Source organism: Terrapene carolina, unplaced genomic scaffold, assembly GCF_002925995.2.
Source record: "Terrapene carolina triunguis isolate 2854851 unplaced genomic scaffold, T_m_triunguis-2.0 Scaffold66, whole genome shotgun sequence".
In the NCBI taxonomy this organism is placed as follows: domain Eukaryota; kingdom Metazoa; phylum Chordata; order Testudines; family Emydidae; genus Terrapene; species Terrapene triunguis.
Genome location: NW_020664417.1, coordinates 18,667,323 through 18,691,686, shown reverse-complemented (window position 1 = coordinate 18,691,686; position 24,364 = coordinate 18,667,323). Strand labels below are relative to the sequence as shown.

At 42.3% G+C, this 24,364-nt stretch overlaps 1 protein-coding gene across 1 annotated transcript in view; it reads right to left on the bottom strand.

Moving 5' to 3' along the window:
- Window positions 1-2,542: 2,542 nt before the first annotated feature.
- The window catches only part of SMAD1 (SMAD family member 1), a 73,235-nt gene continuing 51,413 nt past the window's right edge, over window positions 2,543-24,364 (bottom strand). The window contains exons 3-7 of the mRNA XM_024207576.2: window positions 21,978-22,235; window positions 19,290-19,406; window positions 14,797-15,018; window positions 8,975-9,231; window positions 2,543-3,933 (exon numbers count right to left, since the gene is read on the bottom strand). Coding sequence (XP_024063344.1) covers window positions 3,790-3,933; window positions 8,975-9,231; window positions 14,797-15,018; window positions 19,290-19,406; window positions 21,978-22,235 — 998 coding nt within the window. The 3' untranslated portion in view covers window positions 2,543-3,789. The remainder of the gene's footprint in view (window positions 3,934-8,974; window positions 9,232-14,796; window positions 15,019-19,289; window positions 19,407-21,977; window positions 22,236-24,364) is intronic.

The window sequence follows — 24,364 nt, the reverse complement described above, 5'->3', positions numbered from 1 at the left end:
AAAAATTAGGCATGGTTTACACCTAGGGCCTGCTTTCTTAGAGGGCTGAAAGAAAATATCCAACTGGCCTCCTCTAGCTACACAATTTGTTTTTTTGTTCTTCTATATTACACACAAGAAGTGTATTAAAAGAGAATTAAGGTTACAAAGTCAAGCATTCAAGTTAGGAAATGCCAAAATTAAGGTTGCTGTGCTCCCTGTCCCAGTCTCCTTCTCCAGGTTCCTCACCCAATCTCAATGTCTCACCCCCGCCGTCCCCTGCCTCCCTACACTGGTTCCTAGTTCTCCTTGCTCAACGAGTCAGCCTCCCTGGCTCCATCAGTCACTGTTTTTCTCCCATAGTCCCAACCTCACCGCCTACTCCTTTCCCTCCCCCATCCAAGTTTGGGTTTTTTTTGTTGCCTCTGCATTTGTATCAGGCACTTTCTCCTCCATACTGCCAGCTAGGAGTGGAGCAACTGAAAGCACAGGAGAGAGAGGCTCCTCCCTGCTCTCAATTCTGGTGCCCAGTCCCACCCTGGCCCAGAGCAGCAATTTCAGGAAAAGTCCTTCTGAGCTCCATAGCCCTGGGCTGGAGCATGCCTCGTTGCTATGTAGGGATGGCACATAAAACGTCTGGTTGGCACCAGGAGCTGTGAGGGGGATGGAGCAAGGTCAGTGAGGACAGAATCTTTGGAAATTTCAGCTACTTTTTAAAAAAAAAAAAAAAAAAGTTCCTATGGAACATGTGCAAATTGTGGATTTTTCAAAGGCTTATAACTAGGCCAATATTTAGACATTTTCACCGGGACAGCGAAAAGGAACATCCTGGACACAAAAGCCACGCCCTTGCCAAATTCCGAGTCCTTGCTCCAAAGCATGGGGACACTAGAGTATTTCAAAGAAAAGCTCACAAGACTTTATCATGGGCAAAACAAACCATTTTTCCATAGCCTCGTTCTCAAAAATGAAACTTTCCAAAAAGATTTAGCACGAGGCAGACACCTGGAATGGAAAGTTTAAGTCCAAATAGTTCAAGTTTGGCAAAGTTATAAGCAACTGACAAAAGGGTCTTATAATGGGAAGTGTCTGGCAACCTTAATAGGCGGTGCTACCTACCCCAACTGTAATTACCCTTCACCACACACCAGATCTTACCTAGTTTTTGAAGGAGACCAGTGTGTTTTCCTTGTCTCTGCTAGTATGAAAACTTCCCTCGCACAAAGGCCGCCAAAGATTTTTTAAATGCCCTTTTCTGGATCTTTGCTGTCTCATTTGACTTGAGATGACAGACTGAATACAAGTGTTGACAATATTATTCTTTAACCCCAGGGTTAATTACAGTTTAACATCTTATTTGCTCTCCTCTCCCTGATCAATAGTGCATTTTTCTTCAACTGATGATAAGGATTGCTAGGATTTGTGTCTTTCTCCCCTGCACCTGGAGAGATTTATCACTAGTTCAGACATTTTTTCCAGAATCCTGCCACCAAGGCTTTGCAGTTCAAAGCAATCGTCTACATGGGGCAGGAGGCAGGAACAGAATCAAAGACAAGAAATCAAGAGGAGGTGACTGAATAACCTCAGATCCATCCAGCTCTTCACTTTCCAGTGCTCCCACTACTGTGGATAAAGCAGCATATAACTCTTGGAAAGCTATTTCCCCTTCCACTGCTTCTTCTGACTCACTGTAGGGAGCAGAACAGTAAAACGTATGTCAGGCTCTGGCAGCAACCCACTGATCCAAGTTTCTCTTCTCTATTCCCACTCAGTTCAGGGGCAGCCTGATGCCACCAGTGATTCCCCCGCACTGAGCATCTTGTAAGACTTTGGGTGAGAGCATATGTGGGGGAAATGACAACTGGGGGACAAACGAGAAAAAGCAAAGCACTTCACAACCAAGGGAAAAAGAAAAGCCAGATGCTGTCCACTGTGCCAGAGAATGGCATAAGAAGCTGCTGGGGGTGCACTTTAATTCCAATGAGTCACAGACAAAATGGCTTGAAACCAGAGGTGGGTAGCGTATGCTATAATCTAGCCCTCACACAAAGAGCCAGTAAATGCATTTCCTTTGTGTCAGTCCCAAGAATGTTCAAACAATACCTTCTCCTAAATCCTTCATTAACATAGGCAGGTCCTGAGACCAATACAATTTTGCAACAGTGCTATTCTTAGGGGAATTTCTGACTCTGAGCTCCCAAGATGTTAGTCAGTTAGAAGTCTCCAGTAAAGGGTGGAAAAGTGGCAGTTTAGTCCCAAATCTCTGATCCATCCTCACTGGAGGTATATAAAATTTCTGCAGATATTCCATACTAAAAATCAATGAAAGAGTCTATTAAGTTATTAGGGCACATTAGTTCTACTGAACCCATTCTATTCTCACCTGATGAAGAAATCCATTTCCCCCACAAAAATCACTCATCACCAGTACTGACTTAGCAATGCTACCAAGCTGTATCAGAAGTTAAAACTTTTTTTTCCATTTGATGCAGTATTATCCAATAGAATCTTTTTGTCTGGGTTGTTATAAAGCTGCCAAGAAGTAGACAAGACAAAGCATTAATCAAAGTAAGCAATAACAATGGTTTTATTTAAAACTTCCAGTAAAGAAGACCCTCTAGTTTTGGAATAAAAGTACTTAAAGTACTACAAAGTAAGTGAATATAAAAGATTAGCAGAAGAAAGAAAACAAAAACCAGTAAAAAAAAATTTTTTTTAAAGTTTGAAATAGATCCAAACAGGGTTTTTAAATCCTCCAAACATTTAACAGTTACTAGGTTTGGCAAAACAAAATTCTTTTACACAATTAAAAGCCTACTTCTTTTATGTAAACTGCCTAAAACTGCTCAATAATTCAAGAACAGACTGTACAATTTGTCTTGAAATATACAGAGCTGCAGTCTCAGGACCGCAGGAATGATTAATTTTGCCTTCTTCTCAGCTATATGAATTAACCAGCTACATAAACTGTTTTTGGGGGGAGGGAGGAGGCAAAAATAATCACAGTTAACAAGATAAAGCCACTATAAAAAAATAAATGAAATGCACAGCAAAGTTCAGACCTCCATTTCATTTCTTTAAACTAACAAGCTACGTTTACAGTATATTCTGCATGTCAATTGCCATTTCCCCCTCCCCTTTTCCCCACTCAAATATTCCTAAATCCTCTAGTCTAAGCTAATTAATTCTAAACTTTCAAATACACTGTACATACATTTAGCAAAGAGCATACCTAACATTATTCTTACAGCAGTATGGTCAGTACACAATTTCATAAAGATTATTACACATGACCATGATTAAACCTCCCACCCCCCTTCTCTCTTTCTTTCAAGGGAACAGCAAACTATTACTAGACAAATGGTTTTAAAATATTTTGTAGAAAGCCTGTGGAAAGCAGACTTTATCAGTATGGGCTATCAACCCCAGAGAACACAAACAATGAATGCTGAACATATAAAAGAAAGGTGACCTCAGAGTGCCAAGGAAGATCCCTTGGGAACACTGTCTAAAAGATTATTAACTTGGTCATCCCTAACTATTACACAAAGTCCTGCTAAACAATTTGCATGTATCAATTTTACAAGAGACTGGTACAATGTAAACTGAAATTCTTGACACCAACAGTGTGTTAAAGGCTTTTTTTTGTGTGTGTGTGCTTTTTCCCTGAATCTAAAAGTTGGTCACAGAGGTCAAGTATTATCAAGGCTCTTATTCAGCTGCTGCCAGTTCATACATGTGTCTGACTCATACATCCTTCAAGTACATGCAAGGCTCAATAGTTTCCAAACTGCAGAAGCTTGGGACCCTTTAAGACACAGAGGAAATAGGATTATGAGGTGAGCCCATCTGAGTAAGAACTTTATCCAGCCACTGAAGGGGGCCATGCAGGTGTATCTCAATCCAGCACGGAGTGCTCGTTACATCTTGGCGATGATATTCGGCTCCCCAACCCTACAAACAAAGTCACATAGAAAAGTTATTACTTTTACCTTATTTTACAATGTCAAGGAAGTGGAAAATGTTTCTCTCTCATTTTATATAGTACAAAGACAACAGATATAACCTAGCCTTACAGGTAGGTGGAGGTTACCACTGTAGAGGAGCCATTTTTGCATGAGTTATGTTACCACATTTTCCCCTGTGAATCTGAAGCAGATTTAAGGTGACAGACTGAGATACCTGAAAACTGAAGTCTCACTTCAAATTAGGAAATGGTAATGCATGCGTCCCCATATCACCCAGCTAGTATGCCCCAATGTTGCCCTTGAGACACCACTCTTCTGGATTCCATCTACCCTAGGGAAGTGACCTATGAACAATCTCCCCCCCCCCCCCACCCCCAATGACCTTGGTACTGAAAACAGTTCAGCTACCAGTGCACGTGGGGACCGGAACATTTTTGAAGACCATGGCAGAAAGCATTGGCCTCACATGAAGACAGTCTGACTATTAGAGTATGCGGAGCCAAACCATTTTTAATACCATGGCAGAAAGTGTGCACTACTTTCATAATAGACTGTTCGAATGCAATTGCGTTAAAAACAGTTTGACCTCTAGTATATGTTGAGACAAACTGTTTTCAAACACCTGTGGAGGAGCTAGGGACTCTTGGGGGTTTGTTGACCAGGTTACCAACCTGAGGTTATTTTCCTAGGGCAAACTCAGGGTGAATGGACAGTTCAGCCCCCATGCCTTTTTGGCCCTTGCCTTCTCTAGTGTGATTGCCACCAGGGTATAATTAGTGCAAAGTCTCAGGCTGGATTTATTTATTTATTTTTTATTTTTATTTATTTAAATAATGGACATCTGTGCACTAGGAACTGGATTAAGCCCACAAGGTCAGGTCCATCAGCCAGTGAATGTCTTCTTCAGCTTTCACTCAATACTGACCTGGGCTGAATAGGAAATAGTGACCTAGAAGAGGAAAGGCTCCATGTGTCCCATTATGACTCCCAAAGCAGATGTTGCTTTTGAATTTTTCACAAGGTGATATTCATTTTCATATCTGTTTATACTGACTCAAAGGGGAGTCCTATAGCAGATTCATATAGCAACGCATTTTGCAGAACTAACATTAAAATGCAAGGAAGCTCTTTGTCTCCCAAACCCATGGCTCTTGTGTTGCCCATGATAGTCCTAGTCCTACTGGAGATTCCCCCCAAGTCTCTCCTTTTCCAGAGGACATGGAAGGAGGCAGGACACAGTATTCTCTTAGAGGAGAGGGAAATATATTAACCGATTAAAAACAATTAAATACAAACAGGATTGAGGCTACCATGTTTGTGTATTTTTGCACTTCTGGAAAGGTACATGTAGTGAGTCGGTGTGGCTCCCCTCCTGCCCAGCAGAGGGAGCACCCTTGCAGGCACCTGAATGGGCAGAGCCACCGCCGCCTGTTCCCGCCCCCCGGAAGTCAAGGGGCGGGACAGGAAGTATAAAGGCGGGCCGCAGGAGCTCAGTCAGGGACCAGCCGCCGCAGGGAGCGGACGTGCCGCCAGGAGCTCGTGGCCGGGAGACCTCTGAGACCCGGGACCGTTGCCCTAACTGGCCGGAGCTGCCCCGAGCCCACTACGAGGAGGAGCCGCCGGAGCCCCCCTGCACCCGTTATTGGGAGGAGCCGTCGGACTTGCCCCGCGCCAACTACGAAGGCGAGGAGCCCCCAGAGCCCCTCTGCCCCTGCTGTTACCCGGAGGAACCGCCGGAGCCCCAGTGGCCGGATTTCCCCGAGGAGCTGCCGGACCTGCCCCCAAGCCCCGGACGAGAGGAACCGATGTTACTGGACTGGCCTGAATCCGGGGCCACGGACGAGGTAGGCCCGGAGGGGGAACTTGGAAGTAGCCCGGGGGTAGCCGACTCCGGTCAGGCTGCAGATGCATGTGAGCTGATGTCAGTGTGTTTCGGTCAGGACACCCCACTGACCCGCAGCGACATGAGCTGCTGCTAGGGCCCTGGGCTGGGACGCAGTGGAGTGGGTGGGCCTGCGTCCCCCCCTGCCGCCCCGCTCCCGGGTGGCAGGTTTCCCCCTCAACCAACGCTCAGGTGTAGGAACCTGAGTCTACCTACCTAACTGTTTGTCGCTCAGCCCCTGCACCAAAGGGCCTGAGCTGTGACTGTTTGTGCCCCGCCCTGCTCCAGGGCCTGGGCTTACCTAACTGTTCGTTGGCTCAGCCCTGCCTGCTGGCCTGAGCCCTGAACTAACTATTTGTTTGCTCAGCCCCTGCACTATAGGGCCTGGGCTCCTAAACTGCTGTACTGTTGCTCAGCCCCTGCCGGAGGGCCTGAGCCCTGCACTAACTATTTGTTGGCTCAGCCCCTGCACCAGAGGGTCTGAGCCCCTGCCCTAACTGCTTGTTTGTTCCACCAGTAGTGAGCCCCGGCACGAACCTTCTACAGTACAGGTAAAAGGATTGAAGATAAAGGCTATTGGGAATCCCATAAGGCCTCTAGAAAAAGACTGAAGAAACCTCATGTACTAAGACTAAAAAGAGAGTGAGATGGGAAGATACACTGCCAAACAGATTAATAGGCATAAAAACAAGAGGTCATGGATCAACATTAAGGTGGGAACTTGACTCCATGCAGCTAGGGCCAAGGTTTCTTTACAGGATGGGAGGACTGAAACAGATAAAGCTTCCCAAAACATCTAGGACACTCTTGTAGCTATAAAAACAGCCAATGGAAGAAAGTAGTGTGCACAATAAAAAGTTGTTAACAAACTAGACAATTTTGGGGAGAACGGTGGCATTGGTCATATCCTAGATAGGAAATATCAGCCCAAGTTAACAGGGCGAGCACTGATGGGTTCTCTTTTAGCTAAAACTGAGTCAGTTATAAGATTTACTAGTTATCTGGAAAGAAATCTAAAAGTTCATTGTGTAGTTTGATAAAGTAAATTATCTTTTTTGGGACGGGCTGGGAGGCAGTAGATGGACCACAGGAATCACAAAAGTAAAACAAAAACAAAAAACACTATGTATTAACCTCAGATTAACCCGTAAGGCATATGCCCAAAGAAGTCACCTTATCCCTTTAAGGTACCACTTTAGGATACTGTGCAATTAATTTGGCAGTCTTGAAATATTTGACTGACCCTTTTATCCCAATCCACATTTCTGTCCCTCACATCATTGCTACAATCCTTACATGTACCCTGAGAACAGAACAGTATGCACTATGTTTATAGAATTTCTAATCACCAGACAGACCTCAGGGAACAATGCTACCTATCTTCCAATCACCTACATGATAGTCCCAGCTAATATGTCCAAGAAATGCCCACTACTAAAGCAGCTTAACTTCACGATTTAATCCTTCGGACAGTAGGAGATTGTTATGAAATACAATGTGGTTATTTGAAGGGCATGGAAAAGACAAAGCCTGGAAAAGTTGCTTGTTAATTACCAAACTTTAACTTGAGCCACTATGCATCAACTCTGTTCATAAATCAGCTGTGGTAAGCAACAAATATTACTGCACTAACTTTTCTAGATATACAGTAAAGAGAAGGAAGGAGTCTCCATGCTTGCAAAACACAAATATTCAATCTAACACTCTTGGAGAAGTGGACTAAACACTGGGTAAATGGAGAGGAAAGCCACAAAAATGCTAAAAATTCAGAAAACCTGACCAAAAGGAAAGGTTAAAAAAACCTGTGCATGTTTAGTGTTGTGTAAAGAAGACTGAGGGGGACCGGATAACGGTTTTCAAATATGTTAAAGGCTGTTAGATGACTGATCAATTGTTCTCCATGTCCACCGACAGTAGGACAAATAATAAGGGGCTTAATCTGCTGTAAAGGAGATTTAGGTTAGACATTAGGAAAAATGTTCTAACCGTAAAGGTAGTTAAGCACTGGAATAGTCTTCCAAGGGAAGCTGTGGAATCCCCATCCTTGGAGGTTTTAAGAAGAAGTCAGAAGAACCTGTTTATTAAGAACCTGTCATGGATGTCTAGGTTTAGTTGGTCCTGCCTCAGTGCAGGGGGCTGAAGTCGATGACCTCTCAAGGTCCCTTCTCACCCCTACATTTCTATGATTCTAATACAGGGGTGGGCAAACTACAGCCTGCAGGATTGCCACCCCATGGCACCGCAGGGCTAAGGCAGGCTCCCTGCCTGCCCTGGCCCCACGCCGCTCCCGGAAGCTGCAGGCACCATGTCCCTGCGGCCCCTGGGGGGTAGGGAGGAGCTCCAATTGGCTGGGAATTGGGAACCGAAGCCAATGGGAGCTTCGGGGGAGGTACCCGCAGGCGAGTAGCAGCACGTGGAGCCTTCTGCCCTACCCCCTACGGGCCGCAGGGACATGGTGCTGGCCGCTTCCGGGAGCGGCGCGGGGCCAGGGAAGGCAGGGAGCCTGTCTTAGCCCTGCTGCGCGCCGCTACCACCCCAGAGCCGCTCAAGGTAAGTGGTGCCGGGCCAAAGCCCGCACCCCAACCCCCTGCCATGACCCCCCCCCCGCCCCCCCCGCCCCCCCCCCTCCCCCGAGGCCCCCCCCCACACACACCCTAACCCCCCGCCCCAGCCCTACATTCATGGCCTTGCATGTAATTTCCCCACCCAGATGTGGCTCTCGAACCAAAAAGTTTGCCCACCCCTGTTCTACTGTAACATTCTATTGAGGCAATAAGAATAGTTGCTAGGCATGATGGAAACGACTTAACTGCACCATTATCAAACCTAAAAAAACGTAATGGGGAGAAAGCTGAAACCGAGAACCTACAGGATGTACCTTTGATTTTAAAATTCTGTACACCAACAAAATGATGTTTGTCCAAGGGGATAGCTTTGTATGTTTAAGGACATGCATACAGCTTTTGATTGATAGAAAAAGTGTTAATAAAATATAACACATTTACAATCAATGTAATTGTTGATAGGGGAACTTCTCCATTACAAGGCATGAAATGGAACTGTTTTCACCAGGATTATTTAACGTAATTCAAAAGGGAATATTATTTTGCTTACAAAACACAAGCCCAACTGAACTCTTACCTACCTTTACAAAACTCATACGGATAGTGCACATCTTAGTAAGCTCATACACTGTTTCAAAGCCATGGTTCACTGATTGAGCCAGAAGCTGAGCAAACTCTTGGTTGTTGAAAATTTTCAAACTGCAGCCACTGGGAATTTTACAAACTGTGGTTGGATGGAACCCATGGTGATAGTTGCAGTTTCGACTTTGAACAAAAATACTGCTGTCACTAAGGCATTCAGCATACACTTCTCCCCCAACATAATAGAGGTGAACTCCTAAAAGGAAAAAATATTTGTTATGGGCAGGTCAAATGAATTCATATCACATGTACAGTCTGGCACACATCTTTGTGGAGATGTTTTTGTGCTTCTCCAGCTTAAAGAGAAACATTATATTTCACTCACTAGTAGGACTCTTAAAGCTTTGTTGTACCTGTGGAATCTCCATCTCTGGAGATATTTAAGAGTAGGTTAGATAAATGTCTATCAGGGATGGTCTAGACAGTATTTGGTCCTGCCATGCGGGCAGGGGACTGGACTCGATGACCTCTCGAGGTCCCTTCCAGTCCTAGAATCTATGAATCTATGTACCTCCAGATTCCACCAAAGTTTGTTTTTCAAATCAACTGTTCATTAAAGTTCTGAAACCTGTTCATTAAAGTTTCACTTCTTGTAAACCACACAGAAGAAGATTACTGTAACAGTGCAAGATGACAGATTTACAGGGCCAGAACATCTGCACACATCCCATGGGTTCATACTCGGGGAACGAAGGGAGACAGAAGATTGACTGGGCCCAGGGTAGGGAGAACAGACAAAGAATCCTTGGAAAATAGTAATACAGCTCCAAGATGGATTCTCCCCCAGCATGTACTAGCTAGGATGAGTTTCTGTTAGGATAGCTTCAACAGAGGTGCACTTCCAGTGAGCCAGAGACAGTGCATTGTCCAGAGGAACAGCTTAACGCCATGTGAATCCTATGGCTTCTCATGGACCCCTCAAGATCTGAGGCCATGCCTTCAGCCTTTTCTATAGGAGACAACAAACCCCTATGGGATACTGGTGGAAGGTGTGGAATCTCTAGAGATCTCTCCTCCTGAGCCCCACATACAGGCTTTTAAACTTTACGAACTTTGGGGCTCAAGTTCTCCACTGTTGGAATAATCAATTTGAAATAGCAAAACCAGAAAAAAAACGCACAGAAGATATTAAAGTAAATGAAATTCCGAGAAAGAAAACCTTGACGGCATTTAATAGTATGGTCCACGTAAAATTTTGCTGATGACGTAACTCCCATATCATCTTATCAACAAAACAATCTGTGGCCACGTCTTCAAGCTGTCAATATGTTCTTCTTACAAATGGTGAGATTTAAATGGCGTTTCTATATAAGAACATGAAAACAAAAGAATGGCCATACTGGGTCAGACCAATGGTCCATCTCACCCAGCATCCTGTCTCCAACAGTGGCTAACACAGAGCTTCAGGGGAACAATCTTAAACAGGGCCGTTGGAGTGATCCATCCCTATTTTCCCCCCTCCTGGCTTCTGGCAATCAGAGGTTCAGGGTCACCCTGAGCCTGGGGTTGCATCCTTGATCATCTTGGCTAACAGCCATCAACAGACCTATCCTCAGTGAACTTATTTAACCCTTTTTTGAGCCCAGCTATACTTTTGCCATTACAACATCCCATGGCAATGAGTTCCACAGGTTAATTGTGTGCTGTGTGAAAAAGTACTTCATCTAGTTTATATTAAATCTGCTCCCTATTAATTTCATTGGGTGACCCTGGTTTTTGCATTGTGGGAAAAGGGTAAATGCGTCTCTATTCACTTTTTCCACACCATTCATGTTTTTATAGAGCTCTATCATATCCTCCCGTAGTCGAATCTCTTCTAAACTGAATAGCCCTAATCTTTTTAGTTCCTCCTCATAGGGAAGCCATTCCATACTCCCATCATCTTAGTTGCCCTGTTCTGAATCTTTCCAGTTCCACTATATCCTTTTTGAGATGGGGGACCATAATTAGACACAATATTCAAGGTATGGATGCCCTAGGGATTTATACAGTGGAATTATATTTTCTGTCTTATTTTCTATCCCTTCCTAATAGTTCCTAACATTCCATTAGCCTTTTTGACTGCTGCTGCGCAGTGAGCTGAAATTTTCAGAGACTTATCCACGGTGACTCCAAGATTTCTTTCTCGAGTGGTAACAGCTAATTTAGAACCCATCATTGTATATGTGTAGTTGGGATTTTTCCCCAGCATGCATTACTTGGCACTTAACCTAGAATTTCATGTGCTATTGTGTTGTCCAGTTACCCAGTATTGTGATAGCCCTTTGCAACTCTTCACAGTCAGCTTTGGATTTAACTACCTTGAATAATTTTTCATCATTTACAAACTTTGTCACATCACTGTTCTCTCCCTTTTCCAGGTCACTAATGAATATGCTGAACAGCTCAGGTTCCAGTACAGATCCTTGGGGGACCTTGCTGTTTACCTCTTTTCATTCGTAAAACTGACCATTTTTTCCTACTCTTTGTTTCCCCATCTTTTAACCAGTACGAAAGGCCCTTTCCTGTTAGGCCATAGCTACTTAGTTTTCTTAGGAGCCTTTGGTGAGAGACCTTTCTGAAGGCTTTCTGAAATCCAAGTACCATATAGCAACTTGATCACCTTTCCCACATGCTTGTTGACACACTCAAAGAATTCTAGTAGATTGGGGAGGTGTGACTTACAAAAGCCATGTTGACTCTTCCCAACAAATCATGTTTATCTCTGTGTCTGATAGAGATTTACTATAGTTTCTACCAATTTGCACAGTACTGAAGTTAGGTTTACCAGCCTGCAACTGCCAGAATCACCTGTGGAGCCCTTTTTAAAAACAGGTGCTACACTCGCTACCTTCCAGTCATCAGGTACAGAGGCTTATTTCCAGCAAAAGGTTTCATACTGCAGTTAGTAGTTCTGCAATTTCATTTGAGTTCCTTCAGAACTCTGGGTGAACACCATCTGATCCTGGTGATTTATTACTGTTCAATTTATCAGTTTGTTCTAAAACATCTTCTACGGATATCAATGAGGGACAGTACTTCAGGTGTGTCACCCAAAAAAGATAACTCTGATGTGGATCTCTCACCCACATCCAGGGGCAACAGGTTTGTAGAAATTTTGGTGGTGCCCAGAGCTCTCTGCCCCCCCCGCACCTGCCTAAGGCTCTGGGAGGGAATTTGGGTGTGGGGAGGAGGTCTGGGGTGCAGGCCCTGGGCTGGGACAAAGGACTGGGGTGCAGGCTCTGGGAGGGAGTTTGGGTGCAGAAGGGGTGAGGTTGGGCTCTGGGAAGGGGGTGGGGGAGGGGGTCTGGGATGCAGGGGGTAGGGGTGCAGGAGGAGGGATTGAGGGGTGCAGTGCATGGGTTGAGTGTGCAGGCTCTGGGAGGGAGCTTGGGAAGGGAGGGGGTGCAGGCTCTGAGGGAATTTGGGGGCAGAAGGGGGTGTGTGGGAAAGGGGTGGGGTGCAGGCTCTGGGAGGGGGTGTGGGTGTTGCAGCACTTATCTGGGGCTCCCAGGCGGGGCGGGCCAGGTGGCCTCTGCGTGCTGGTACCCCCAGGCACTGTCCTGACAGCTTCCTATTGGCCACAGGGGTGCTTGGGGCGGGAGCAGCACATATGGACACAAACCCGACCCACCCCGCCCAGGGGCCGCCAGCCACATGGAGCAAGCAGGCAGGAAGCCGCTCAGGTTTGCTGCGCTGCCAGTGGTGGGTGGGGGCCCTGGGCCGTTTTAAATCACCCAGGGGATGCACCGGGGGGGGGGGGGGGGGGGGGGCGCGGAGAGAGAAGCACCCGGGGGTGGAAAACAGGGCCGAGAGAGAAACCCGGCCTCAAACAGTGCTGGAGCCAGGCCCCAGGCCAGGAATATTCCTGGTGCCCAGGCACCACGGACCTATAGAACTTGCCGCCTATGCCCACATCCTGTGTAGTGAAGACCGATTCAAAGAATTCACTTAGCTTCTGTGCATGCTCCTTTAACACCTGAGTTTAGTGGCACCTGGTCAGCAGACTTCCTGTTTCTGATGTAAATATCTTACTGTTGTTAAAGAGACAAAAACTAAGTTTTTTCCTGGCCTGCCTTATTATACTTACACACTTAACCTGCCAGAGTTTGTGCACCTTCTTATTATCCTCACTAGGATTTGACTTCAACTTTTGAAGGATGCCATTAAATATGAAATCAAAATTAGCTTTATTTTAAGCACGGAATTCCTGCCATCATTCATTGTATATATGTACCTATTTTATAGCTTTCTTGCATTTTCCATCCTGCATTGGTATCTGGCACAGTTAATGTTATTGTGTCTCTGGTATCTGTACAGTTAATGTTTCAGTAGAACTTTGCTTGCAACAAGGCTGCTTTTAAAAGTTTACTTTGTTCATTTTCTATTTAAAACTATAAAAGTACATAGATACTTTCCAGGGTGGGGAAAAAAAGAGAAAGAACGAGACTTAGTGGCAGAACCTCTGAGTATGAACCTGAGAGCAGCACAGGTACTAGCATGGAAAAAGCTTTTCTAGGCTAAAGGATGCTTTTCAAAATAAAACTGTACAAAATAAAACTAATCTCCCTGCGGCACCAACTCCGTTTCAAAACAGTTTCCTGTGAGGTCCAGAACAACATCACTGTAAGAAACTGATCTCCAAGCATTAAAAAAAATAATGAGTAGGGAGACATTCAAAGACAACTTTCCCTCTAAATCCATTTCATAGTACATCAATTTAAAAGGCAATATAGCCCTTTCCCTGAAATACATTTTTATTCCAAGGACCCCTTTCTGGAAAAAAAGTCAATAGAATTTTTTCCCTGCCTAAAAATGCACAAAGTACTTTCTTTTATTTTTCACGCTACATGGCTTTTTATTATCTTGAAGTTTTGAAAAGATCTGACTGTCCATTTTGTTCTAATATAATTTTTTCAGCATCTAGATACCGCACCAATTGGTGCTCAAAATATACACCTATGGTTTGGGCAAATCAAACCCCTACCACCTCACCTCACCGCTCCTCCAATTAAATTGTTTAAAAAGCAAGTTTACATTATTGTTTGTATTACAATACCACTGCTAGGTGCAGTGGTATTGTAATACAAACAATAATGTAAACTTGCTTTTTGCTAATGTAAACTTGCTAATGTAAACAAACACAACATTTGCTACCACAAAAATTAAAATAAGTCCATTTGGATTTAATTTACATGACAACATTCCTCTCAAAATGGACTATTATGAAGCTAAATTAAAAACATAATCAATTCTTTTGAGAGAAGACTGGCAAAGACAGACAGGAATACCATGAACTGTCCTTTGGACTTCTGAAAATCCCTCCTTTAAACTGTATTTGGAATATTACTTTAGCAGGCCTATACTCCTTTAAGGGAGTTTAAGGCCCAGACAATTTAGCTATCTTTAATCCAGAAAAAAAAAAAAAAGATTATTTTGTTCAGAGAGCTAGCTGCAGTTATATAGTTCAGATTTCCAGAATCATCAATAGCTGGTCTGTGTGAGAGAAAGAAACTGCCTTAAATTGTTGTGCTAATTAAAATTAAAATCGATGAGTCTGCAGACAATAAAAAAAACTGATTAGAAGATAGAAAGCTTCCTGCAATTATACAGCAGGTGAGAACTTACAAGCATATAGGACTTGTCAAAGAAATGATATATTTGCCAGTGTTTATCATATACATTATGAAGTCATGTTCTAATGGTCTGTCCTTGAGGCAAGAAGCCCAGATTGCTGCATTTAGCTAGAAAGCAAAACAAACAAGAGAAAAACTAAATGCACCTTTGCCAATATGCCGCCTGGTGTTCTCAATGGTGGAATTCCGGTTAACATTAGAGAGCAGCCCAAGGCAAAATCTGTTCTTGTTGTTTGAAGGATCAGTAAAACCATCTACCAACACGCTGGTGGAGGAGGCATGAAATGCCTCCCCAACACGATTGTTCAGCTCATAGTAGACAATAGAACACCAGTGTTTTGGCTCTTCATAAGCAACTGCCTGAACATCTGCAAAGAAACAAAGAAAAGGTTACAATCAATGGCACTGCAACTAATATGTGTCTGAACTTTAAAGTTCTGCAACCTGTAGACCTTGGCTTAAGATCACTGAGAGAAATTCTGGATAAATAACTGCTAATTAAGTGCAGTCTTCTATGGAGTTCATCTATCATTTAATTATTAAAAGAAAAAAAACCCCACTTTTCAGAGCCAAAGAATTTGTACAAATACAGTTAAGATAAAATTACTTGCAAGACTTCAGACAGGAAAAAATATCAGAGCTGGCAACACGTACTTAAGTAAGAGAACATGTTGTGGGCTCAACAACCACACCTATCAAGCACTCCTGTGTTCTTTGCAACATATGACCTAGATCAGCACTACCCTGAGTGTTGACAAATCAGTGAAGTACTCCCTCAGTTTATTTTACAGAGCTACCAAATTTTAAAAATATTCTACATGTTACAAAATTCTGTATTAACAATGAGAAATCACACAGCAGAAATTGTCAGAGAACGGCCAGAGGTTTTCACAACTGCCTAGGAGATAGCTGGGATTTTGGCCACACAGACAGGAGTGAGACATGGCTTGGGTTTTTGGTATCCAGGTGGCAGATTAATCTTTTGCATCTGGGAAGGCGATGCACCTCTTTCCCCCATTCACCTACTGGGCAGGTGCAGAAATTACTTTAAAATTTGGGAAGAGGATGTTTGAATTCTTCATTTCTCTGCCCGACGGGCCACGGGGTTGGTTCACAGTGACCTTCCCCAGTATCAGCCACTACATCCAACAGTGGCAGTGGATCTTCGCACATTACAGTTGATGGTTCTATTAAAGTGATCAGCAATGAAATAGTCAACGTGCAGGAAGTCACTAGATTTCAGTGTTAACACCCTAATGAGATGCATAAGCAAATTTCACATCTCAGAGCATTTGTTTCATACTCTTTGCAAACTCAAGCAGACAGTACTGCTTCAGTTTAGATTCTGAAGATTTTTTCCCACAATCAGAAGGGCTAGGCCGCTTTTCTAAAAAGAAAAAAAAAAAAAAATGAAAGCTTAGACTTTGGAACACAATTATGCAACAATTTAAAAATATGGAATCAGGGGAATTTACAAGGCTATGAGATTACATTATACACAGGAACCGGAACATAGTATTTTGGGCTACAAAAAAGGGAATGAAGTTCAGCAAAATGCCATGGAATAAAGGTTTATGCATCAATATTGAACATAAACCTTTAAATACTAACAAATAAGAATGTTTTAAGATTTCATGAGATACCAAACGGTCATTAGTCAGGTAACATCAGGATCCCTCAAAACTTGTTTTTCCAATATTCTGATAATGGCAACAATCGTTCTTCCATAACAAACAATTCCTTATTCAGCTAGCAAACTCTGCAACAGTTTGAGAGAAAATATGTATCCTGAAGCATCCAATCTTCTGTTTGCGCCTGCCTGCCAAGCTCTAAAAATACATGGATGTTTTAAAGGTAATTTTTTTTAATTTTTGCTTTGGGATTTCCCCCTTTGCATGAAGGACATTTTCTTTGACAAAGGAGTTTCAAACAGGGTGTCCAACAACAGTATGTGCTTCTTTGGATGTTTCCACTTAATGGAAAAGGAATGCCCAATATAGCCACAAATTATTAAAATCACCTCCAAGTAAAGGAGGTTGAATAAGAGATGGGATGTGGCTGTTCTGTGTGTGAGGGTTTTAAAGTGAAGACGACGACTATTTCTGGGCTTAGTACACACAGTTTAGGAATCTGAGATAGCAGCTCTGCAGATCACAGCCCTAAATGCAAGCTGAAGTGCTAAAATGACAATGACGTTGCAGCAATTTGTTTCTCCTTTCAGCGTATTCCCGATGCCAACATTAACTTTAAGACCAATATTCTATATTTTCCTTTTGCTTAGAAAAATGTTTTTCATACACTGATTTTTTTCTGATAAAAAGGACATGAGCAGAATTTTAAAAATATAAAATGTGATCAGGCCGACATAAATAGTAGGAAAGCATGTAGCCCATGCAACGTCAAGCGATGAAAACTGTGCGAGACAAAAATCTTGGTGCAGGGTTTTTTCTAGTGTGAAGTCCATTGCTGACCAAGAATATGCTGGGAAATGCTCATGAAAAGGGGTTTAAGTTCTGTAAAGCCACACTACTGTTAAGCCTTTTCAAGTCATTGTAAAAACAGCCTTTAATTACTAGTAAGGGGTTACTACACTTTGCTTTCAAATTAAGTTGCCAGTAACTACCAAAGCTACCGCTTTGCCCCAGTTCTCAAACTCAGGAAGAAATCTTGCCAACTGGCCATTCTTACAGAATGAATCATATCTCTCTCACACAGATTTCATACTAACTTCCTTACGTTTGCTTTAAGTCATGCAGAGCAGGTGCGTTTTGTCTCTCCATTCCCAGCATGGGCCAACAATGGAAATTACCCAGCTTCAGTGACAGGATGCAGCTTGTTAAGTCAAATCTCTTAAGACTAACAAATCTCCATAAAGAACATGCTTCTAAACATTTGCAACTAAAACATTTAACATAAAAGTTTATTGAAACAACTGTTTTTATACAACTACAGCAGACCTTTTAGGAGGGCAGTTAGACACTGGATAGGCACCGCAAACAGACAGGAGCGCAAAGAATGAGCAGACAGATATAAGCAAAGAAATAAATTTGCCTTTTTCCCTTGTCACTAAAGAAACAGTGAATTAAAAGAGACTATTAAACTTACTAGCAGGAAAAAAAAGATTTTAAAAAAATAGACCAAGTAGAAATCTTTTCTTTTAAGAATGAAAAGAAAAATGCAAGCCATTTCCTTTGGTTGTTAAGGGTCTCACATGTGATGCAAAAATTCCACAGCACAGATATAGTGTATTTACAAGAAAAAAAATGTGCAGAAGTCTGCAGAGTTAGGTATAAACACTGATAAATGTACTTTGGGCCTTCATCAGCTACAAAAGACAGTACACAATAGTGTATAGATCAGCAAAACAACTGAAAATGCCAAAGATGGTGCTTATCAAATGCAAGCTCACTCTGAAGAAGGAAAATAAGTGAACACAGAACTGATATAAATTATATTAAAAGAGCAGATATATTTGTGAGCCCAGACATTTTAAGCTTAACAACAAAACTTGTATGAAATTAAACAATAGCTAAATTGTTCATATGCTTGTAATCTTTATAATCATTCTGGCACAGTGTTCAACTTGCTACTCTCCCCCCTGGCTGGATGCACGGCTGTGTGAGCTTAAGTGTTCTCAGAGGGGGCTATTTCTCACCATGTGTTGGATGCACTAAATCCTTTACTCAGCAGTTATATTTGCCATGTGTTTAAAAAGCCGTTTGTAAAAAGTTGCCTGTGCCATAGGACGTAAAACAAAATGAAAAGAATTTAACACATTTTTCCTGCAGCAATACCACCTCATGCTGCAATCTCACAAGCTAAGCAGGGTCATACCAGGTCACTACTTACATGGGAAAGGAAACATTCCTCCCCCCCAAAGCTCCCAGAAAAAACCCAGGGTGCTGCAAGAAGCAGTGTTGGCAATTCAGCGTCATGCTCTTCTCTAGAAATCAGAGCTAAGCCAGTGCAATATAATGGTGTTTAAGAGGCACTTTGGTTGGACGTGCTGTGTTTCAGAAGACAAAGCATACGGAGACCCTGACCCTTTGTATTAAAGCATTCATAGGACTTTTCACAAGTGTAAAGATGTTAATGTCAGTGTCCTGACCAAATCTCAATTTAGGCAACTATATTCCCTGCTCTAAATTCACCCACCCACCAACTGGATATCAACCGTACAACATCAGGCACTGTCTCATTAAGTCACTATAATCATGATAGATACCTTTCACTGCCTGTTAACAGGTGTGCTGTGTGCCATTACACACAATTACTATACTTTACCATAAGAACTGTTTAACTTCAGTGACTGTTACAGATGAGAGTTTGTAATAATGCTTTTGGATTCTTCTGGTTGGAAGTCAACATTTAAAATGTAAAACATGGTGATGCCTTAATTTAGTCATGTATGGTCACTTAGACTTTTTTAGACCTAGAGGCTCATAAGAGAGTGTATAATTTCACCTCCAGCTGGGGGAAGAGGAAAAGGAATCCATATTCCCTGTAGTTTTTCTTATTGTCTATAGTTACATATTTCCATTAAATAATATGAATCTAGATCAATATTCGGCTTAAAAAATTACGAGACTCTGCACTTTAGAAACCAAGCAGAAAAAAAACGCATATAGAAGCATTTTACCTCCTCTGTTTATTTCTGGGGGAATTGAGGGTGCCATCATGTTGGTGTCCATTGGCTGTGAGCCATCCTGTGTCATCTGATCTTCCGGAGGCAGGTAAGCAGGAGGGGGAGTATCAGCTAAATATAGAAAAGGCAGAGATACAATTCCTTCCCTCTCTTTAAAATGTACATATATATCCATCCACAAACAGTTCAGCGTTAACTTGGAAATACTTTCAGCCTGACTCAGCCATAACTTCCACCCACTCATCAGAATATCTGAGAAAGCGATCATGGACCTTGATTCAGGGAAGCAGAGTATTACTGTGTATGAAAGAATATAAGTAATTTTTATTGTAGCTATAACTATCAACCCACAAGTGAAAGCTTGGCTGCATTTCTGTCAACAGTGCTTCACAAGTTCAAAGCACTGTATATACATTAAATGTCTCCATGCTCAGCACTCTCAGCCCTACAGTCATACAGAACATGAACAGAACACGGGCACAGGATTTGGAGTCAAGAGGTTCTAATCTCATTGATGTTGTTTCCAATGTGGCCCTCCATCAGGGTAGTATCTGAATGTACCGCGTGTGTTAACGAATTTCTCCTCAACATCCTAGTGAAATATCACCACCAGTTTATAAATAGAGAACTGAAGGACAGAGATTTAGGCCCAGATTTTGAAAAAGCATTTAGGCATTGCTGTGCTCACTGTTGCAGTACCTAAAATGATTTAACAGCCTAAGTCTCATTGTCAAAAGGGATTTAGGCTCTTAGGAGTGCCTTAAAAACTCCTTCCTGACCCCCACAGACTTTTTGCCCTGGTGCATGAGATTTGATTACTACCATTCTGCACCAGAGAGCAAGTAGGCAGCCTATGCAGCACTGTTATCTCCATCAATAAGTGAGTCATTAACTATTATGACAAGTAACCAAAAGGCAAACAGGCCAATAACTACACCATTTCTTTCATACAACTTTCTGGTCTTCAAAATCTCAAGCTAGTTAAAAAAGTTAGTAACACAAAGCTCTCAACTAAGCATTACAGTAATACTACAGCTGTGTTTTTCCAATTTTCACTATCCTTTTCCACTTGACCTTACAAACAGTCCCCTTTATGGAGAGTAGGCAGGAATGCACCATGAAATAGAATTCTAAGTTTGTGGGGTGAGGCTCAAAATTTTGAGTCTTTATTAGGCCTCGAATGAACTTTGAGACATTTGTGTAATTGCAACTGTTATGCTACTGTTTGTATGTCTATACAGTACTGTGGGAAGGCCACCATTTTAGCCAGCATATGTAAAATTTTCACATTTCTAGATATAGTCCTGCTCCCCTTTCATATTTTCACAACTGGGTCTCCTCCTGCTCTACTAACTGAAAATGGGTGTCTGCCAAGAGACCTATCTCAAGGCAATGACTCAGAATACTGAGTCAGGGCTAAGAGAGCCTCAAGATGGATGCCTTTTCATCTTTTCCACCACAATGCTCTCTCATTCAGTTTCTTCAATGCAGCTGCTGACTCTGCTTTACCTCTAGCCAGGAATGCAGGCAAAAACAGGACTCCTCAGAAACCAAATCCAATGACCTACCATAAAACATCTGGCATGGGGATACTGTAGGAGACCTTTCCCATTACAGACCAAGCATGGGACCTCTGTGACCTGATCTGTATTCACTGGGACAGGGAGTCCCAGAGCCTAAATCATAATCAGCAGTCTTTCAAGCTCTTATCCTATAGTTTCTTAAATAAAATGTTGGGGGGGGGGTGGTTACCATAAAATGTACTGATTTTTCAGAAGAAATTACAAAACACATGCATGCAGACACACAGTTCAGTAGTCTTTACCCATCAAGGGAAATTCTTGAAGACAGCTATCAGTAGTTAACTTCAATGAACACCCCCTTTACACAAGAAATTACATGTCTATATTTGCAAATCTCTCTCCCCTTCCCTCCTCCAGCCCCAAAGGAAGGAAGGCAGCACACTATTTGCCCAGGCTCTTTCTCCCAGCAGCAGAAAGTTAAATCAAAAACATCTTTCAGAGGCTGCTTTCTTCATGATACTTAGTCATGGACAAACCAGGCAAAAAGATAGACTTCTACAGAAATGTCTATAGCCAACAATCAAAACAGAAATAAAAGGCAATTGTTCCACTGTCTTTAAGACAGACATGCTGAAGGTTTCTTTCCAGGGCCTCTGCTAAGAGACTGTTTTGCAGCTGAAGCATTTGTTTCTTGGGATTACATCACCATTTGAATGAATTTAATCAAGTGGTGGTAGTGTGATCCCCTTGGGAAACATCTTTTATAGAACCATAACCTAATGCTGAACTTAAGAGTAAGTCTCTTTCCTGAACAAGGGCATTCTGTAGCAATAGTTGTCAGAACATTAGATGTGCATAACACTCCTCCTCCCCCAAACTATATCAGGACTCAATGCTGCATAATACATTATTCCCTCCCACCCCCACCCCTCCAAATACAACTGATTTGTAAAGCAAAAACAAAGCATTTTACCTGCATTAGAAAGAATACTAAAAATTGAACATTATTGCTAGGCAGCCTGATTTAGTCGCCATGTTACGTAGCATCTCTTCAACTAGCTACTGAATACACTTAAGTGCTGGCTGATGATGCTTTTGCTTAACGATACTTGCAATATCTAGCTATACTCTCCTTAATTCTTACAGAAGGTGAACTTACCTGGCATCTGGAAAGGACTTCCTGGATCCGAGCTAGCAGGAGAGTGTGGATAGGTGCTATTGCTGCTTCCAGGGGAGTTGGGATAACTACTATTGGGGGAATGGGGGAATGGATGACTGTTGGGTTGCTGGAAAGAGTCCGGGAAAGTGGCATTGTGTGGCATGTGAGGCTCATTTTGTCCCAAGTTGCGGAATTGAGCCAAGAGACTGTGCTGAGGGTTGTATTCACTGTGTCTTGGAACCAGCACTGGAGGAAGAACTAGAAAGAAAAAAGAAAAACAACATTGAAGATCTGATCCCTAAGGGTTACGTTATGCAGAGACATTTGTACTTAGATGAAGTAAAAAGAGTTCTTCAGAGTCCCTTATGCCATATAGATGTGTCTCAGAAATGAGGTAGTCACATTCTAGGAACATATGTCTAGGCAAGAACCCTTTCCTCGTATCCGGTTACTGCATAATTTAAATTCACAATGATCACACTAGCTGTCTGGATCCCCAGCCATAAGCTTGTTTTTATGGAGGGTCGGTGTAGAAGAATAAAGGGAAAAGCTATAACCTTTTCTTTTTTTAAAAAATAAATGATTAGAGATGCAATGTATTTCACAATTTAATGCTGACATGTAGTTCATGTTAGTGCACTTGGTTCCCATGCTAATCGTTTAATGGTCTGTAACCCAAAACCCTGCTAATAAGGACAGATTTTTTTGAACACAACGCTAATACTACATGGGCCTTGAACTAATCCTGGTTCCAACAGCTGTAATTTTATTTTTAGCCTACGCAACGTTAATTAAAAAAAAAATGTTACTAGTTTAACCCTCTAAGCCAATTTACCATCAAATGCCTAATTTAGATAGGGTTATATAATGCAATTAAAACAGAGCAATCTGGCAAACCAAAGTCCCACCCTATGTTACTATGGGACAAGCGAGATACAGGTCAGAACTTGCTAGATCACACTCTCAAGATCCATACACTCCAGGGAAACAGATTTCCTTTTAATTCATTTTAACGGAGGAAATGAACAGGACACCAGATGTGTTAAAACATAATAATCTTAGTCAGCTCTTTCAGCCCTGCATTTCTGCCTCCGAACTCCTTATAGCAGAGGCTGAACCACTCAGAAGATTATCCAGCTCTTTTAAAAGCACAGCTGCAGATTTTTATTTTGGGAAGGGGCAGGAGGAAGAGAACTGTGGGGGGAAGGCGCACACAACAGTGGAAGACACATGGAACATGATTCCTTTTGTTCCACCCCACTTCACTCCCTGGCTAAGGAAAACTGGGGGGAAAAATCCCTTTTGGAGCCTGCAGAGAAGGAAGGAGAAGGGTGGGAGGGAATAGAAGAAATACAGTCTCTTATCCCAGAGGCTTATGCTGCCTCTCAACTCTGTTTGGCCATGTGAGGAAAGGTCTAAGACCCAGATGCAAATTATGCATGTGGTACTTTGAACAAAGGCCTTCTCATTCCTCTGTTTAAAACTCACTCTCTGATGAAAGCAGCTCAGCTGTTTACCTCAACTGCAGGAGAGGCCACAAGAGTGTATGCAGTGTTTCTTGACTTTGATATATTATGGGGAGGTTTTATTTAGAGAAGCTAGCCCAAACCTGCAAATCTTCACTCACTCAAACAGTCCTGACAACATGGGGAATTTATACTTCGAGAAAGGGTTGCAGGATCAGACCCTTGGACTTTAAGGTCAAGCTGCAAGTCAAATCAGTACCAATTTTACATACACATCCAATTTCACCGACAGCAGCTTCAGCAGTTTTCATTACATTTACAATCCTTAAACCAGGGTGTCATTATTTAAATGGACTGCTTCATAGTTAACTGTGTTCATTTTATGAGTGGAATGTCACATTAGAGGATGAATGTACGTTATGAGAGGAGGTATCTTCATCTTCCACATGCTGGAAGTTCTTGCTCTTTGGCCTAATACATCACCAGGCAAATGAGTAGGAGAAACATGTTCATGCTATCGTGCATATTCCTTGCTTCTAAGGAACTATTTTAATTAATAACTGGAGAAAGTCATTTAGATTTACCCCAACATTCACCTCAATATTTCAAATCTTACCAGTTGCAACACAGCACACATCAAATTCCAATTCCTCTGAATATTAGGATTCCTCTTTTCATTAAAGTTTCCTCTGAAAAACTTTTGGGTTTCTGAGCACTTCTTACTCAAAGTTCAAATAGTGTATTACCTGCCATAGCAAACATGTGTTGGCCTAATAAATAAGAAGTGAAAAGGGTAACAATGAGAGCTTATGTTTAAAGATATAAAGACGGGAAAGGGAAAAATAATTCTTCCTTACTTTTCTGGGCATTAAAACACTGCTTCCCTATATATCTATTTCCTGCAGATGAAGGTCAAACTTT